The sequence below is a fragment of the Megalopta genalis genome, chromosome 6 (assembly GCF_051020955.1).
Source record: "Megalopta genalis isolate 19385.01 chromosome 6, iyMegGena1_principal, whole genome shotgun sequence".
NCBI lineage: Eukaryota > Metazoa > Arthropoda > Insecta > Hymenoptera > Halictidae > Megalopta > Megalopta genalis.
Genome location: NC_135018.1, coordinates 24,540,014 through 24,559,249, shown reverse-complemented (window position 1 = coordinate 24,559,249; position 19,236 = coordinate 24,540,014). Strand labels below are relative to the sequence as shown.

At 35.8% G+C, this 19,236-nt stretch overlaps 2 protein-coding genes across 3 annotated transcripts in view; one reads left to right on the top strand and one right to left on the bottom strand.

Annotated features, from left to right (window-relative positions):
• The window catches only part of Cep290 (Centrosomal protein 290kDa), a 59,957-nt gene extending 56,854 nt beyond the window's left edge, over nucleotides 1–3,103 (top strand). The window contains exons 24-25 of the transcript XR_013033771.1: nucleotides 2,432–2,488; nucleotides 2,561–3,103. The gene's annotated coding sequence lies outside the window, so the exon portion shown is untranslated. The remainder of the gene's footprint in view (nucleotides 1–2,431; nucleotides 2,489–2,560) is intronic.
• Nucleotides 1–16,606, bottom strand: part of cysu (peroxidase homolog) — a 47,355-nt gene extending 30,749 nt beyond the window's left edge. Inside the window, exons 1-2 of one of the 2 annotated variants that reach the window (XM_033473866.2) lie at nucleotides 16,220–16,606; nucleotides 6,198–6,386 (exon numbers count right to left, since the gene is read on the bottom strand). In XM_033473866.2, the coding sequence (XP_033329757.1) occupies nucleotides 6,198–6,386; nucleotides 16,220–16,227 (197 nt within the window). In that variant the 5' untranslated portion in view covers nucleotides 16,228–16,606. The remainder of the gene's footprint in view (nucleotides 1–6,197; nucleotides 6,387–16,219) is intronic. The other variant, XM_076523305.1, reaches the window with a different exon arrangement.
• Between the last annotated feature and the right edge of the window lie 2,630 nt (nucleotides 16,607–19,236).

Here is a 19,236-nt window from a genome sequence, read left to right as displayed (position 1 = left end):
TTCATCTATCCCTTATTTCTGCAATTCAATCTACCCTGTCGTATCAAATTAACGAGAATAAGAACTCAATACAATAGAAACATAAATGATTAAGTTCGTAGGGAGATGATCCACGTCATTTGCAATTACAAAAACGATTTATACAACATGCTATTTATTCACGATTAATCTTCATTTTCCAATTGTATTATCTGAACAGTTCCAAGACCTGGTAGAACTATACATGTTAAATTATCGATTTCACGGGTTTCAGAATAATAGCTACATCTCGAACGAATCACATACGACAAGTAAAAATTAACGCTATCCTGCATAGTGCTCGTTACAAACGTTGCTGCAGCGAGAAACTTGATCTGTTCGCTAATTGCATAAGCTATAGATTTCCCGTTTCATTCAGTATCAGCTGACAAACCATTGATATACATATATACAAGGTTGTATTGTAACGGTAGTATCGACGACTAGACATTTTTTTACACGCTTCCAGCATAAATATAAATTCGAGAGTTTGTTGCTCCTCTGTAAAACAGATACTCCCGTTACATTTTCAACACGGCGCCATTAATACGATTCTATGTGAATTCGATGAAATTTCGATTGTTGTGTATTCGCTAAGCTCGCGCGCAATTTATCACGGCCAACATACCGTGAATATAGAAATTCCATGGGAAATTCTTTGGCCGGCTCGCTAGGCTAGTTGCGAAAATATGTGAAGTGCACTTTAGCTGCATAAATGCACGTTGATCTGGCTTTCACTGTGATTAGAAACGCAATGTGTATAACGCGTGGGGTCACTTATTTCGTCTCGATGCATTCTGTGGCGTATACCATTATATTTTGTCCTACTTTTATTCATTTTCCTTCGTGCCCTCGTTTTATGTTAACAGTAAAATCATTAGCAAACGATATGCTGAATAGTTTATTATTCTACGTAGATTTTTATTATCCTAGCGAATTTCTTGGGCTAGTTTTCTACACCTAAATCATGTTTGCTTCTTACAAGTTACTATTCGAGTGTAATCAACAATTTCTGATCCAGAAATACAAAATTGACTTTACAGTGATACTTGTTAACATAAATTTAATTAGACGAAAGTCCGAAGGCTAAAGAAATCTCATTGCAACAGATTCTGTCCTGTAAATTATTTTTTGTTCAAATAAAGTACGCTCTTTGAGATATCCATAAAAACATATATTTTGCAATATTTGCAAGGTATTAGCAAATTGGTCATGTTTTCTTATCGATGTTTACCGTTTTCGAATAGTAATTATGCACGCGATATCCAACCAGATAATTATAAAATAAAATAAAATAATTATAAAATGTGTTTGTGAGATATTCAAGGTCCTTTAAGTACGTGAAATCTAATATGAAATTACCAAAATATTGAAATACTGATTGGATCGGTATATTTATGACACACACTGTAGATTGCTTCTGAAAATCGATGTTGGCATCGCATGCTCATGCCAAAGCGAGAAGCATTCATGCTACGCGGGGTGGGTAATTTCGTGAGCAACAACCCAATATTATCTATCCTTCACATTAAAAATTCATTCGAAACGTTTGTCTTTCGACAGAGGGATCAGTTAAAAGAAGGAAAAACTCGATTATACGAGGTGGACCTTTTATTAGCCACTATTATTATCGAGCGCATATTATCACGCGTAATTATCCAGTTATCTTAGCGTAGCGGCTCGGTTTCCGAAATTGTCGATGATCGTTGCACTTCCATTAATCCCGGCTGTATCATTTGCATTTTACCGGCTTCACGCGGCAAATGGATCACGACTAACCGTGACGGTTTCCTTTTTCCTCCTTATCTTCCAGGCGATTATAAGCTTAATCGTGACTTCACGGACTGCTGACAAGAACACACGTTCGACTTCGCCAACGGGCAACAATACAAGTATTTAGGTGCACACGTAGCCTGTTAGAATCGTGTAATTGCGAAAAACTGTGCAATCGTGTTTTGCTTTGTTATTGACTGGAAGAAGTATGCCTTGTCTCGGCAAATCTGGATCTTCTGACCAAGTAGATTAATGCTTTGCACCTGAAGCCGTTTCGAAAACATCAAGAATTTTATCGGACTTCAAATCATCCTGTTCAAGCACGACTTCATTTATTTCATTCGTGTTTTTAGATACCGTTGTCGAGGACTGTTTTGTTCAACTATATTCAATACAATTTTTTATCCTTTTATTGACTTCGTAAAAGAGTTTTTATATTAGTCTCTTAACCGCTTGCCAGACAATAACCAGCCTAACTCGTAATTTCAATCAGAATCTACGAATCTGCCAAGTCTTATTTGTGTCTATTTACATATATCGAAACACAACTTTATTTCTTTTGCTATGAATGCTTGAGCAGTAAAATAAATGTAGACACGAATACCAGTGAGTATAAATTTTCTTTTTTTCTTTTTTCTAGAATATTAACAACGAAAATCCGATGATGGTAGCTGTGAAACAAATTATACGACAAGAGGTAAATTAAAATTGTTTATACAATTATAAAATTTCGTATAGAAATAAAAAATTTTGTATGCAAATGAAATAGAGCAGCGAGGGAAGAAGAATGATTTAAAAATACTGTTGCATCGCTTTCACTACGAACATCTTTCTGTTAACATCGCTAAAAGAAGTTACATCAAAAACTATAACTTCCTCATCGTATCAATACTTTCGTCGGACACTGTACTGTATTTGGTACTGAAGAAAATCCTACACGTTAATTGCAAAAAGTGTTTGATTTAACGTTTAATGATTGAGATATACTAGCTCATATGATCACTCATGTTGATACGTATGAATTTAATTCCTCTTTAACAGAACACTGACATTCCAAGAACCGTTCAAACACTTGCTGGAATGAAAGTGAATAACTCCGAGATAAAATTGTTCTTATCGTTTATTACCAACTAATGAATAATTCATAGATATCCTTCGTACGTATTGTACATGTTATCGGAAAATTTGCATGTTATTATAGTTGCCAAGATTAATGCAGGAAATACGCCGTATATTATTGTACCGTTCAAGCTTATAAAATTAATAATTATTAAAATTATAATTTTGTAGGATTATCACTGAATTGTCTAAATGTAATTGACAGGGCCTGCAGTCTAATTAAAAGAAAACAATATTCATACGCGTGCGAGGTTCATATAATAACACAAAATTATTAGAAAATTAGATCTAGCTTTAGGTACAATTCGTATGGAGGTCAGATTCTAAAATTTTTTCGAGAATCTGATGGTATTCTCCAATATAAAAATACCTATCCGATTTGTTTTAATAAATTTCGTAGAATCAGTTGATTGGTTTTTCGCAAAAAATAAATCGTAATATTACAGTTCAGAAAGAAAATATTGGTGATACAATAAATTCTCTCCAATTGCCCCTCAGCACGTAAACAAAAATGGACAATTTGGGAAGAGGAGACACGATTATTCGAGCCTCGCGGCTCGTTTTTGTAGTCGCCGATTGTTAACAACTATAAAAACGAGTTTCGAGGCTCGAATTATCGTATCTCCTTTTCCCAAATTGTCCACTACTGGGTAGAAATTGAGGGACGATTAAAGAGAATTTATTGTATTCTAAAGAGCAACATTTTTTAAAAACTTTTTAGTCTCCAAAAAAGAGGATGTACCGCTTTGAAACATTTAGCGCATCGCTTATAACGATAAGAAACGTAACGCCACGATTTGTTTCAAGGTTTTGAACTCAAGTATTACAACAGTTCCCCATTGTTTTATCCGCGGTGATAAACAAAAGGAGATCTGGTTTTCCAGCGGCGCGTTCTCATTATACAAACGTTCTCACGACCCGTTATTCAGATGCACATTTATTCAGCGATGATAAATTATCATTGGACGTAGGTACAATGTCCCTGGCGTGTTGCGGAAATATACGGCTACCAAGGAAGTTTATTTCTAGGTTTGCCTTTTGAACACTCAAACGATTGAGATTGATCAGAAGAATGCGGATAAGAATGCGCACGATTTACTGTTCATTATTAGTAGCATGGTCGTCCGAAAAAATTTCATATTAATTAATGCACAAGCCTGGTTGAGTTAGCCACTGTAATTTGATTCTCTTGTCCTATATTTGAATTTCAATATCTGATCAGAAACAAGTATAAAGAAATTATTGGTCTATCTATAAAAGAAAACTGATGAGAAAGCTTTGAAAGCAAGGAATTGATACAAAATTTACTGTAATCACTTAGATGTTCTCTTTGAACTATGTTACATTAGATAACAAGAATTTCAAACAATAGAATAATTTAAACTGATCATGTTCCGTGGATCAATTTGTAGAAATAATTCTGTTGATAGAAATTTAATTTGTTTGATCTAATATTTTTATTAGCATTAATAAATACATACTACTTTATATTTTTATTAGCATTATTTTATTATTTTTTATACTACTTATATTTTTATTAGCATTATACTATCTACTACTTTCGTACAGTGAGAGTAGCTATCTGGCAATGGTTCCAATACGGCTCTAGCTACGAGACTCCACAACACAGAGGTAAAGGGATGTCCCAAAATATCTCATAATCCGGAAATGGGGGGGGGGGGAGGGAGTTCCTGAGGTCATTTGAAGTAACTTTTTCCTTAGCGAAAATGCAATGCGTGGCTTTGTTTACGAGTTATTAACGAAAAACACTGGCCAATGAGAGGCCAATGGCGGTCGAGCCAACGAGCGGACGAGTTCCGCACATTGGACCTGCCGCCTCGCGCCAGCTGATATCGTCTCCCGTTGGTCACGGTTTTTTTTTTAATAACTCGGAGACAAAGCCGCGGATTGTATTTTCGCAAAGCAAAAAGTTACTTGGAATAACCTCAGGAACCAGCAATTTCCGGATTGCGAGAAATTTTTGGGACATCCTGTATAGAGCCTGTTGAGTGTTTTACTCTCAGATGAACACCCGCCTTTAACCGTCTCAGTTTTCATGCTCAGTATGACGTGACTCCGAGTCCCTCGCTTGTGAGAATATTTCACAATCTCCGATCTAATGTCATCCAATAAACGCGTTCGACTGTCCAGCCCTGTTAAGGAACGCCCGTGCAAAAAAATGACCCTACTTCTCAAAGCGAGTGTCGCAGGAACAAAGGTTAGATGGATAGTGAAAGTTCTGATTGCCGTTCCTGATCAGAGTTCCTGCTTTCTCTATACTTCGAAAATGTCGACGGAGATCTTGCCTCGGTTACGTAATGTTATGCTTCGATTTGGTATTTTTCGTTTTTCTTTAGTGCGATGTCTTATAAAATGTCTGACTACACCGTGTACGTTACTATCGAATTGATCCGCGTAGATCGAGATGAAACACGTTCCACCGGTTGACTCGACGTTAAATAACGATTGTTGCGGTTTTACTAAATAATAGAGTTGAAATAATACAGAAAAATGTATCTGACAAAAGTTGAACAATGAAAAGGTATACATAAATAGCACCAATCAAATTGACGCAAAGTGATAGAACTGAAACCGAACCACTAAGACGCGACAAGAGTTTTTATAACATATTCCCTTCTTCCACTTTTTCGTCACTGCTCACTTTGCTTTCTAGTGCCATCGTCGAGCACTGAAAGCTTTGGTAAAGTGACTTTTACATCCCAATGCCACTCTTCTCGCAAAAAGATCCATTTTCGTTAAATTTGTAACATACGCTCTTCTACTACACGCCCATTTAATCCATCGCGGTGCAAAGTGTTTCCATCCTTTTATTTCTTCGTTTGGCATGGCTTTATATAACTCAATCATATTGGCATATGTGACCTTGTAACCTATATTGAACAATTGTTCAAATCACGTAATTTTGGCATTATTCACGAACATCGTGTAATTCAGCAAAATAAGTAATTTTGGTTCTCAATGTTGAGTCTGGCTCGACACAGAATCACAAAGGTTAACAGCCACGCCAATGTCCATCCGAGACACAGAAAACCAAAACAACTTGTTTAACAATATACGAGTAGAAAAGACACAATTTGTTATCGCAGTTGCTTGTTGTAACCCTGTTACATCTCCTACATCCTAATAAAGTTTCACCTACTGTGACAAAATGATTGGAACACAAATAAATATTGAAATTCGACGAAAGAAGTTGCGTCAGTAACACGCGACCGACGGTGGCGCTAAAAGTGTCGAGTAAGCTAATCGAGTATAGTGTGTTTACTTACAAGGAGCCGCGAAGTAGGTTGTACGTGTAATCGTAGGGAGTGCTTCTTCCTGGTCCATTGAGGACCAGGGCGCAGTCATCGCCGTTTGCATAAGCCTCGATCGGCTGATACTGCAGTCCGTTGCATTTCCACGTGACCAGTAGCAGCAGCAACCTGATTATCACGGATCGTATCCGCCCTATCGTGGATCTGCAACATTATAATAGGAACGATTATCTTTCCTTCCCATCGAGATATCGCGGGTCGATGGTGCCAGAATATTGGATAGAGGCGATACTACTTTTAGTCCCGTGTAGCTGTCGCGAATTACTTTCGTCCGATCGTGTCGGATCAATTTCTCGGTTCAACAAACTTCTAGATCTTTTCTCACAATCGGTTCACTGATCCCTTGAATCTTACGCTAAGCGCGTACTTTTTCTCACTCCCAACTTCCGTCCGTGAACCGAAATTCTCACAGTTCAATTGAATAGCATTTGATGAGTGTCTTTCACACTCGTTCATTATATCGGAACACGCATTATTCTCTCGTGTAAGAGAAACAGGTAGTTGCATTTAGAATCTTATTATCAATCTGCGGAGGATTTTCAAAGTATAATAGAGGAGAGAGTTCTGTTAATTTCGCTATATGCTACGTCAACAATATAACAAAATTACTGCAAGTTGTGCAATAGATGTACTTTCCAATAACGTGCATTAAGAAAGAAGATCATTGATCCTGAAAGTCCTAAAGATGCATTTATGAGAAATTTATTCGATAAACTATTTTATTCAAAAATATTCAATTTAATCTTTAAAGGTCCGAATAAATAGAACGATATGCATAAAATAGTCAGTGCTGTTAGACTCTACTAACTATAATTCCGACACGATCTCATTCGGACCTATCTAGAATATTTCACGCAGGTGCAGTCGATCACGAATGCTCAAAGTCAATGACAAGAATGTATGAAAATTGCATCGCGATGTTTTTCCATGTTTCGCGGAGTATTCCTTAAATCGTATCGATTAAATCTGGATCGAAGTCATTGACGGAAAGAACTCGGTTCGATAGGACTTATGAAACCGAACCTGTGACCGGTTTTCTTGGTGCGTTTCAGCCGTGAGCGGTGTGCAGAATGCGCAAGGTGACCAGAGAAACACGGAATGGAAAAAAGAAACTGAAATCGTTTCAAATGTCCATCGCCTTTCTTATCTGATTGATATGTAGAACGCGGTGAGCGCGCTTGCTTTCATTCGCATCCTCCTGCGCACCCGTGAACACATTGTTCATCAAGATAAGTCGATACGTATGGTAGATCGAGAGTTTCGGCTTGGAGGTAGTTCAAAAGCACGCCGTGAAATTTGAAGGTTTCATTAAGCATACTGCCAACGGCCAACACTCGAGATATTACGCAACTCATTCGAATGGGTAATGGTGAAACTGAAAATTTATTTGAAAACGTTATGCTTCCTCGTTTTGATTTCTTCCAAAAGTAAATCAATCTAAACTTGTTATCCTATTGTTGATTGCTGCAACAAGAAATATTTAATGTTTCTTTTATATTATAATATTATATTATTATAATATTATTAATTTATATTATAATAAATATTATATATAATATTTAATGTCCATTCTCTCAACGGGAGAGTTTCCCAAAAACTTGATGGGTTCTTGCTCGGAGTGGGAGAATTTTACAAGACTCGTTAATTTTTGTTTTTAATATATTCTGTGGTTCAGTAGGAACCTCTTTGAGCGTAGGTATGACGGGAAAGAATTTGTTAGATATGCGTTCGGAAGGAATCTCTTCGAATCTTTGGGTTAGAATCACAGTGGCGCGTAAGTCACATTTTCCTCATTGTAAAAATCAAGGAGTGTTATTGTTAACTAACATGTCTATTGTTTACTGGCCAAATTGATTAATAAGACAATTTAGAATTAAGTTAGTGTAAAGTAACTTTATAATTTATTTCGCTTGCTTTTTAACATTTCGGCAGATTACATTTTAAGACGTCAGTGAAGATTTTCGAAAATGTGACACTTAACTCCACTGTAATTCTAACCTACTCGTTTGTACATCGTTCTCGCACCTAACAGACTAATCTCTATAAATAGGCAGATTTAAACGACAATCGATCGCTAATGAGACAAATTGTAATTTCATCCGGTCTTGGTCTCGGACACGTTCAACACTCGATCAGCGAATATCCAAGCCCGATCGGTAATTGTCGCGGCTTAAAATAAAGGTGAACGGCCGAACGACCATTGGAACATGCCGCAGCAGAGAGACTCGTTCACCTATCTATGTATGTATATCATTTTCCCTGTGAACGAACGGGAAAATATTCTTGCGAATAACAGTACGATTATAAACCGGCACTCGATCGGTTTCAGCGTTCAACCTCGCTTCAAGGTGCACATTCTCTCGGTCAACAAACGAAGCTGGCGCGGCGATATCGGAACGAAGTGGAAAATAACTACTTCACTATGCGCATTAGGCCTGTTACGGGTATCGATAATTACGCTCCCCAGCGAGAATCATCTAATGACTAGGCGATGATCAGCTCCACCATGCCCTCGCGACGGTATCATAACAAGAGTGCACTTTAAATCATTGTTACATGGAAGCTCGGGGGTGAGAGAAGTTGTGGGAATGGCCTCGGCAAGTCGCTCCATGTAATTTGCCGTTCGATGCCCGATACTTATGAGAAGCATTGAATCAAAATGTGTAAGAATCTTTGGATTTATTAGGTTCTAAAATATATTAATATTTGTTTATTTATGAGAGGACCTTTTTGCTCAAAGTCATATTCTTCTGAATTTCAAAACTCCCAACGATTTCCATTAATACATTAATATTTCATTACTATGTATTCATTAGTACAATTCTGTGGTCACTAAAAAGACACAATCGAAAGTTACATTACAAAACGGTTTATCCTTGCAACCACGGTGAATCGTTTCGTATCTGCGGTAAATGTGAAATAAACTTAAAAGTGAATATGAAAATAGTGATTTGCATAAAGGTTCGCAGTCTAATTAATATGTAATAACTGGGCTACGAATTTTATATACATATTTCGAAACGTGTACGTGAAATTTGAAACAACAGATAAAAAGAATTCAAGAATGTCCACATATTATTTTCGACTGACTAAAATGACTAAGAAGAAAACAATTTCTATCTGGTTCCAGTTTTTTTTTGTTGGAACCAGCTTAGGTATTTTGAGAATCTCAATTTGCGTAGATACAAATTCAATTTACCACCTAGAAAATTCCTTGCGCAGAAAACAAGACAGCAATGTCATTAGTATTTGTTAATATGCGCGTTTTCTAGCAATTGGATAAATGTTCAAATATCATAAATGTATAGAAAATGTGCAATCTAGTGTGATAACGAATGAATTCACAAAATACGATTTTGGTGATCAGTATGCATTTGGTAACTTTCACTTAATTTCTGCGAGTCTTGCAACGTTCGGTGTATCCGCTGGAAAATGAAACGATCGAGACATTTCGAGTCACGTGCTCGGAGTCACGCGCATGCATCGGATGTTTTTATGGCCGCTTCATTGTTATACCCGCAGGGCGAGAAGTTATTTCGCGTTTTGCAATTTAGTTTCACTCTGACTTATTCATGCGTTGACAAAAGAACGTGCATTTATATACAGTTTATACTGTAAACGCATGTACATATGTATATTCTTCGTGATAAAATTCAAGGCGGACTTGATCTTGATCACTTCGTCGGCGAATTACCCCTTTTGTTCGGACGTATCTTCAACCCGGAATCGGGAATTATTCGAATTGTTTCGAGTATAAATATTTGTCTAAAATAATTATTCGAAGAAATCCTTTCTATTCGAATAACAATAACTCATTATTCGTAACAAATTTATCTATTTATTCGAATAATTTTTCACTTTTCATTCGAACAAATTATTCGAGTAAATATTGTAAAATTGTGACAAACACTATATTCTAGAATTTTTATTTAAATCGATCCAATTAATTTCTGTACGAATAAATTCTTATTCGAATAAAAAATAACTTCTTATTCAAATGAATTTTCGTTTGGATAAATTGTTATCTAGATAAATTTTTATTCGATTGAATATTTATTCGATAATGTGAAATAAAATTGTACTCGATAATTCTTACCACTTATATCGTCACGTTTTGTTTCCTCATGTTATTAATTTTGGAATTGTGCAACAGGTAATCGCTGGAACGTATCACGCTAATTATATAAATGTATCGTATGCGAGGTTATAGCAGATAGTCAATTTGTTTACTATACGAAAAAAATTGATCATATCACAGTTGATTAATATTAGGTCGATCGTTTCTCTTTTTATCTCTGATGGATTTTAGAATTCCAATTTTTATTAACGAACGTGAAAATTTGATTTATGTTGCGTTAAACTATATTCACTGTTACGTAAATCATCGATAGCGGAAAGCTAGACAATACGACGATAGAGAAACTAAATTAAAAAAGAAAATTGATGACTACATACAAGTATCCATTATTTATATTTATTATTGAACAACCACGAAGATTCTTTCAATATTTATAGACAAATATAATAATTTAAACAAAATTAATTAAAATTTATATATAATTTTCGGAAATCCAGTTGTAAACATTACTAATGTCAAAAATGTTCAAATGAAGTTTAAAAGTGAATATAATTTTTTCAAATTGTTATTGCTGATTCGTCAGAAATTATTTGCATACAACTGTCATCTGATTTAAAACAATTTGATGTAATTGATGTTTATATTGTTTTCTTAATTGACTGAGTATCGAGTGATCTTATGTATTTCTATATTCATGATTATAGTATTCGATGCAGAAGAACGCAATTTAATTAATTATTGCTGGCTTCATCGACACAACAGTTCATATAATTTTCCACACGAAAGATCATGCCCGTTACATCCACCGATTTCATTTTCCATCCTTTCTGAACCGCTGATACTTATGAATCACGTGAATTGGTCCGGTATTCTAACCGCGTAACAGTGAGAAATCGGATCACTGGAACATAGGAAATGTTTTGGCGTGCCGGAAGACGGCGAAAGGTGAAAACTCGAAAAGAAGTCGCCCGCAAAAAATACGAAACCGCAACTGCTAGAAGGTAGTCGATTACACCGAGCCGGGCAACACAACGATACTAGTATATGTATGTGTCTCCGTCCAAACCGGTAAGTGGCGATCGAAAATAAATGGATTGCTTTAAAACGCTTTGAATTAACATGTTAAATGCCGAATATCAACTCGAAAAATTCACACAATATCAAAGTCATTTAATTAATGAAAGCGAAACTAGAAACTGAAAATTTACCATAGGAAATATTAGTTCAGCTATTTTGTATTCTACGAATTCTAGTAACATTCAATTTGTTCAATATGTTACAATAAAACTAAATTTCAGAAACCTAATTAAAAATTAGTGTCACCCATACGTGTATCACGCGGCACTGAACGTATTGAAAATGGCGTGACACGTATTCTCTATTAGCAATTGTACAAATCAAAAACTCTTATATACTTTTCGGATGAAAATTCATTCATTTCCTAACTTAGATATTGTGCATTCCTCTTTGATTCTTAACCCTTTTCGTTATAATTTCTTCCACAGCTACGTTGATTAAGTCTTGTTTGTCTCTAATAAAAATTCATACGTGAGATAAATCATTTATATTTATTGTCTGTCAACCTTTACTTCAATGTTTAAATATTTACACGTGAATAATATTTATATTTAATGGATTATGTTCCAAATCTTCGCAATGAGTCTGGCACGATACTATAGGGCAAGGGATTAACGATTGTCTTGCAATTTAACGTATATATTTGAAATGTTAAATTACGAATTCTTTATTCATGAGAAGTGTATAATGATTAATGAAAAACTGTTGAATTAAGCAGAGTTTAACAAGCAGGTTTAATAAGCAGGTTGTTGTTGCGACGCGAAAAAATGCAAGAAGAATAAGAATGATAGCAAAAATCATTATTTCATATATTTTATTGCTTGACAATCATTCTCATAATGCTTGTCACATATTCAAATAAAAAGCCGACAGCAAGCAAAGCATATTGCAAAACTTGTATTAATCAAGTTCATTTTATTTTTATAGACTTTACCATTCTCTTACTTGCACTAGTACCATTTACCAATGCAAATATATATGCAATATATATATATATATATATTGAATATTCCAGTTACAAGTATTTTACTGCTGAAGGAAGTAATTGAGAGTAAGAGGATCTGAATTTCCTCACTGGCTTGTAAAAATGTGTACCAGAAAAAAAGTCCCCAATCAACATTCACCGATCTCGGCTCCGCAGATTCTCCAATAACATCGCACTTGTCGGACATTATGTCCGTGTTATTAAGGAAAAAGCTCGTGACGCTTGTCATCGGTGAAAGTGAGAAAATGCGCGTCGAATTCGTGAGTTACGAAACCGTATCGTCGCTAATTGTTAATTACTCAAGCCGATAGAATCGGCACGTGATAACGTTCTCAGGCTGCGGATATGCGTAACGCAACACGATTCAGATAACAGCCGGGAGGCTAATCGGAATAAAAGATCACAAGTGGATTACTTTCTCGTTGCGTCTACCGCGGATTCTCCTTTCACTTTCCTCGGCTACTCGATGTTGAACGTCCCCTTGCCATAGAAGATACAATCCATTTCGCGAGTTTTCGACAGGCAATCCGCGTTCGATCTGATTTCGTAATCACTGGAGAACTTGGCTTCCACATGATTTGTGCGATTTCTACGAAAAGGGAATTTCTTTCGTTGTGGAATTTGTTTATCGTAACACAAATCAAATAAATCAATCTCAAGCTTTGGATACGTTACGGCTATACTTTCATCGTGTTGCTCAAATTTGTTTACGTTCCATCTACTTATAAATATGGTTTGTAGCGTCCTTGGATTAGGATGCTCCGCAAAATTAATTCACCAACGATTGTCATGATACACATGGTAGCTACAAGCAAGTTTTCAACAGAAGTACTTCTCGTGTTATTAACACTAGATTTACGGAACCCGTCAAAATGGCGGGTCACTAATTTTTTTATTTACGATTATTCGTATCGTAAAGATACATTTATGAGTTATAAATTTAATTTATATATTACTTACAGCAAACGTTACAATAACACTTGTTAAAAATCAGAATAAATGTCTTATTGTCGCTTTTATAAACTAATATAAAACAGCTGTTTTTTTGTGCTCCGTAAATCTAGTGTTAAAATCGTCAGACCCTGTGAGACATAAAGTCTACGATCTTTCTATTAATTGTAACTCCTACAACCTTCTAAGGATTACGTTCATTCTTATTATTACACTGCAGATTTTTGTGCATTTATTGTATGTACGCAGAAGCCTTTAAATGCAATCAAATGTCCACGTTAACAAAATATAATTGTATTATTATCCTACGTTCACTGCAAGGAATTTTCTAGTTCGTGTAAGAAATCTACAAAAATTCAAATTTTCATAAAAGAATTCATGAAAATGAGAATTTGCATAATGATTTGCGGTCTACTTATTTACCGTCGATTCCTCATATTGCTATTTTCCGCTTGATACGAATAACTAGGCGAAACCTTTCACTTAATTTTTATATTTGTCATTTTTTCCACCTACTGAGATCCTTGCGGTTTTGCTCACGATTCAATCTGGAATGACGTGGAAATTGATGGAATTTATTGAATTATTGAACAGCTCAGTAGATCTTTACCAATTTAGTGTCGATCATTATATAGTATATGGTATCATGGTATCATTATGGTATAGTTTTTACAGTTTCTTGTATTCCACACAATATAACAGAATTACGACACATTGTCATGTGCCGTACCAACTTCAGAAAAGCATACAATGTTTCAGAACAATTTCCTAAGTTAATGCCTGGACAATTTTTATATTAACCAGACATTGTTTATTCTGTATTAGTTTTAAAAATATTACACGATTGATGTCGATACAGAAGTAATGCGCATTAGATGTTCTTATTCAACGTTCAACTTTACACATTCGTAAAGCCTACACTGATACAATTTCTTAATTATGAACATTTAGAAAGGCACGACCAAAGAAATATAGTAAGAAATACGATGCATTAGGTCGGTGCAAAAGTAACAGTCGAATACTTACATTTTTAATATTACAAATAATGCGTCGAATAAATCTTATTGTTCATATTTCCTGTTACTTTTGAAACTGCCTACTTCATATGTCCTGAAATCATTTTTCTAACGCTTGGCGTGTATAGTTTATAAGAAAAATATTCTTTGCAAGGCGCAAATCGAAAGAGCTCGACCATTATTTGCACAACAACGTGATAATCACATTAACATGGATACTGTGCCACATTATAGCGAACAAATTATCCATTGTACTATGAGAGAGATTAAGAGGAAACTATAAGCAAGTTTATAGCGAACTGTAGGATATAACATTAACAACATTGTATGGTATTAGTTTAGACTAATGTCTGTATCTGACTTCTATTTATGCAGTTCTAAAATCTTGCATTAAATGTAACTGATACAACGATCCGGTATTATATCATCGACGGCAGTACCGTTAAGGTTCGTAACTATAGTTACACCAACGGCGAATTACGAGTGCGTGAAGCAATTGGTGAACCGAGAGTATAACGATCCTGCAGAATAATTGTACCGTTCGTTGTAATTATATCTTACGTCAGTGCTTTAAAGCTAAGTTCTTAAATGCCGCAACGGTAACATTGGGCTATAATAGTTGAATTCTTAATTGTGTTGTTAAGTCCAACATTTGAATGTTGTTCTCATTGTGACCAGGCATTTATTACTTGTCCTACCTGCTACTCCGTTCAATGGCAAATTGTTCATTGACGATTTTTACACAACATCAAGATAATTAGCGATTAATCGGTTACTAACTTTATTATTCGTGTTTTACTATGTAATACGGCTAGAAAATTGATGGATCAAAGCGTACAATCAATTACTTTATAATTACGTACAATTTATCGCTGCCAAATAGCTGAAACAATTGAAATCAGCCAAAAATTCTGTTTCAAATATTTTCGAAGGTGTAAAATATTTTTCCGAGAATCGAATAGGTGATATTTTATTTAGAAAATAATGTAGACAAAGACTTATTCTGATTCGGCGTGAAATGGGCAAATGGAATGCTTGCAGCTCGAAGTAATCGAATATCGAAGCGTTGATAGCATCGAATACCTGTATAAGCTAGTAAAGATCCTGTGGCAATGCTAAGTAGCAGACAACGAGGCTGTAACTATCCATTGTACTAAGTTGAGCATTAAACTGAAACAATGGGCCGCCGAAAAATCAATTCGTGCACTAAGCACACAACATTTGCCTACAATATAAGTTTTGGATAAAAATATTACACGTTGATTTATCATTCTGCGTTGGAGCAGCACATACAATTGACACAGACAATTTTTATTTTCTACATCAATATAATCTACAGTCCGCTGATTACACAGATGATTAACCCAAAAAACTACGAAGCATTGAAAGCGACTAGTTCGTATCGCCTCTTAAAAATAACAGGACCGCATTTGCGAACACGTCGCAGAATGTTTGTTACAAAATACGTTTATGAAAATAGACGTATACAATACTTGACCAAAAAGCATCTGTCCAATTTAGACAATTAACACTAAACTGGAGCACTGGAACCATTTTATATCAGTCTCGAAAAATACCATGAACATGTTATTTTATATTTATTTTACATTATTTTACATTTTATTATTTTACATATATATATATATATATATATATATATATATATATTTCTACAAATCTAAAAAAATAAAAGTCTGAAAATATCAATGAACATGGTTATATCAATCTACGAGATATATATGCAACTGTAAACGAAGCATTCCGTAAACTGCAAAATCGTCGTTAATTACGAAATAAAGAAGCTGAACTGATCCAGACGGGTTCTATAGCTCTAGGCGTTAGACAATGGATCGTCTGAGGAGCAACTCACCCGTACATTCTGCAATCGCGCGATCCACGGCGCTGGGGGCTGTGATCCAACGGAACGGGACAAGTCGAGGTTCGATCACCGGTACGGAACGTCGCTAGAATCACTTCCGATGCACTTTTACCGCGGCGCGTGATCGCGGCCGAACGCGGCGAAGACGATTCCCGAACGGGGATCGGCGAAAGGAAGAAAGTAACCGAAGAGAACGCGATCTTCGATCTAAGTTGGACTGTCTGGTCACCACGGTCCCAGACCGATACCTCGCAGGGTAGTGCGTGTACGGGGCCACTTCTGGCAACTCGAGTGTCCAGCTACAGACCGCGTTGGTTAGAAGCTTACTGACCGAGTGTCTCGCATAATGCGGTAACTTCACCCGTGTCCTGTCGTCGTCGTCGTCCGTGTATAGTTCTTTATCGCGGTGGTTACCCGGTCTCCACATGGTGGTGGAAAGCTCCCCAAAACCGGGGTAGCCGGGGAAGGGGAAAAGTAAGTTACCTTACATCGAGGTAACAACCTCCGGGCGAGAGAGAACGCGCCGTGGAGTAAACGGCCGATCAACGGGAAAAAGGGAGAGAGAGAGGAAGAGAGAGAGAGAGAGGTAGCCAGAGAGGGAGGAGGAGAGGGAGGTGATGGAGGAGGCGTAGACTCCTGTCTACGTTTTACTTTCCTTTCTCTAAACGAGCCGCCGGCTGCTGCCCTCGATTCGACACGTCGATTGTGTCTCCGGGCTCTCCGAAATACATTTGTCGATATGATCGATAGAAACAGCTATTATGACCACTTTCTGTGTTAGCGATCGCCATTTTATCGATGGAAATTCGGACGAGTAAGAGAAATTCGATCCTTCGATTCTGACAACTTCGCGGGTCCGTTTGGTTTACGACGATGAGAATTAGGCGATCTTCGCCGATTTTCTTTTCACGAAAACTAATAAACGGTTATCTTTTAATGTTTCGCGATAATTTGTCTTATGTTAGAAGAATATGTATTGATTTTATAGTTTAAAGCTGCGATGGAAATGAATATGCGTATGCGTTCGAGCTGAAACTCGACATCGGTGGTGGAATTCATACTCTATCTTTAATTTTTGCTAGCAATAAGTTGACAAATTGGCGGGACTTTCAGTGAGACTTTACGATTTTAACTAGTTCATTTTGACTAAGCGAAAAAGTATTATTTTAATTTTTCTTTCATAAATGTAATATTGCATTACGTTCTGATAATTTAATAATGTTCCATACGTGTAGAATAGTTTTTTCTCTGGCGTGTCCGTCAATATCGTACATGAATATAATTATGTTTAATTTAACATATATTTTAGTAAGATATTAGGTGAACTCTAAAATGATGTTGTTTCAACACCCCTGAAGGGGTCAGCTTTCCCAGTGTTAATAATTATTGTTTCTTATGTCTCCTACTGATAGAATCCACTTCTTATCTCCAGCGATAATTTGTTGGAAAAATGGATTTCAGATCTAGTTACTTTGGTTGCTTATCAGTCTGTGTTTAGTAAATACATTGTGAATTCATGAGACGACTAAACAATTAAGCTCCCCACTTCGCGGTAAGACAAATTAATTAATTAGTGGACTTTCTGAAGCCGATTCAGTGAAATTCTTAAAAATAGCTTGAACAATCTGCTGAGAGATGGAAAAAATTTTTACGAAATCTCAGCTTCTTATTACTTGTCACTGGACTGCGGATCTTCATACGCTTATGGCTGTTTCAGATAAATTAACAAGATTCAATAGAATTTTTCTTTTCGTTTTGCAACGTGTAGTCTTTTAGTTGACGAAGCTCCACTTTTCTTTGATTCTAACGTTTGTAAAACGATGTATGAAAATGAGAATTTGCACGAAGATCCGCAGTCTTATTACTGATGCAGAACAATTTTATTCTGCATACAAATTCTCAGTGTAATTTTCGTTCTTTACATGGCATTAAAGGTGCATATACAATTTCCCGTTGCGTAAGCGATGCTCAAACTTACTGTTATTTGCGTAAGACGATGAAAGTCACATAATTTCATGCATGGTGCAAAATATTTTAATCGATTACATAATAATTGCATCGAATTGTTTGATTTGGGCATCGGAAGGCAAATCGGATTTGGCAATCAGAAGATTGTCCTGTGACGAGACCCCGCCGCTTACTGCGAATAATTAATCTGTATATTACACTCCCTGCGATTACAAAAACACCGACAGTATTCACTTCTCGAACAATCTACTAAATTCGGAACAAGATATCGTTCGTTAGACACATTTTGTCGAGATTTGCAGTTTGTACGTTTCTTAGTTTTCGTAAAGTGAAGAGGATAAAGAGATAACCTTGTCGAGGATAAAGAGAATATAGCACCGTTCATGAGCTACCTTCACTAATCGAAAGTAATTCGATCTGTTCAATTAATCATACCTTTTTTTTAGTTTTATATGCTTTCAAGAAAGATAACCTTGCTGTATCTGCAGTTATCAGATGTAAGTGTATATTGAAATTATTCAATGTATGGTGGAACAAAAGATTTTAGAATAGTACCTCCCACACTTTTCCTTTACAATTTTAATCAACAAATTGCTCGAATCAACAATTTCATTTATAATGTTGCTTTTTAATCCTCTCAATGTTTAGTCCTTACGTGGTACATGTGAGAGCCGTAGTGTTTAATTTGTGGTACGTATGAAAAGTTCGATGTACCATAATCTTGATATAATTTATAATATAAATGTAATATAAGAGTACAAGTAATATATCTAAATGGCATTCATATAATACGAATATAATATAAAGTCATAAAAATAATTAAAGAGTAGATATTTCTTCTACTATACTTACTCGTTTTAGTCAGCACTGGAAGAATTAAAAATTTTGCAACACAGCTAGGAAATAAATCAACGTATATTGTTTAAAGAATGGATGAATTTTCACTCTGTGGAACATGACGATTGACAGCAATTTGCATCAAATACGGATGTCTTTGGCATGTCTTCCCGTTATCCGATCTATTTGAAAATTGTATAAAA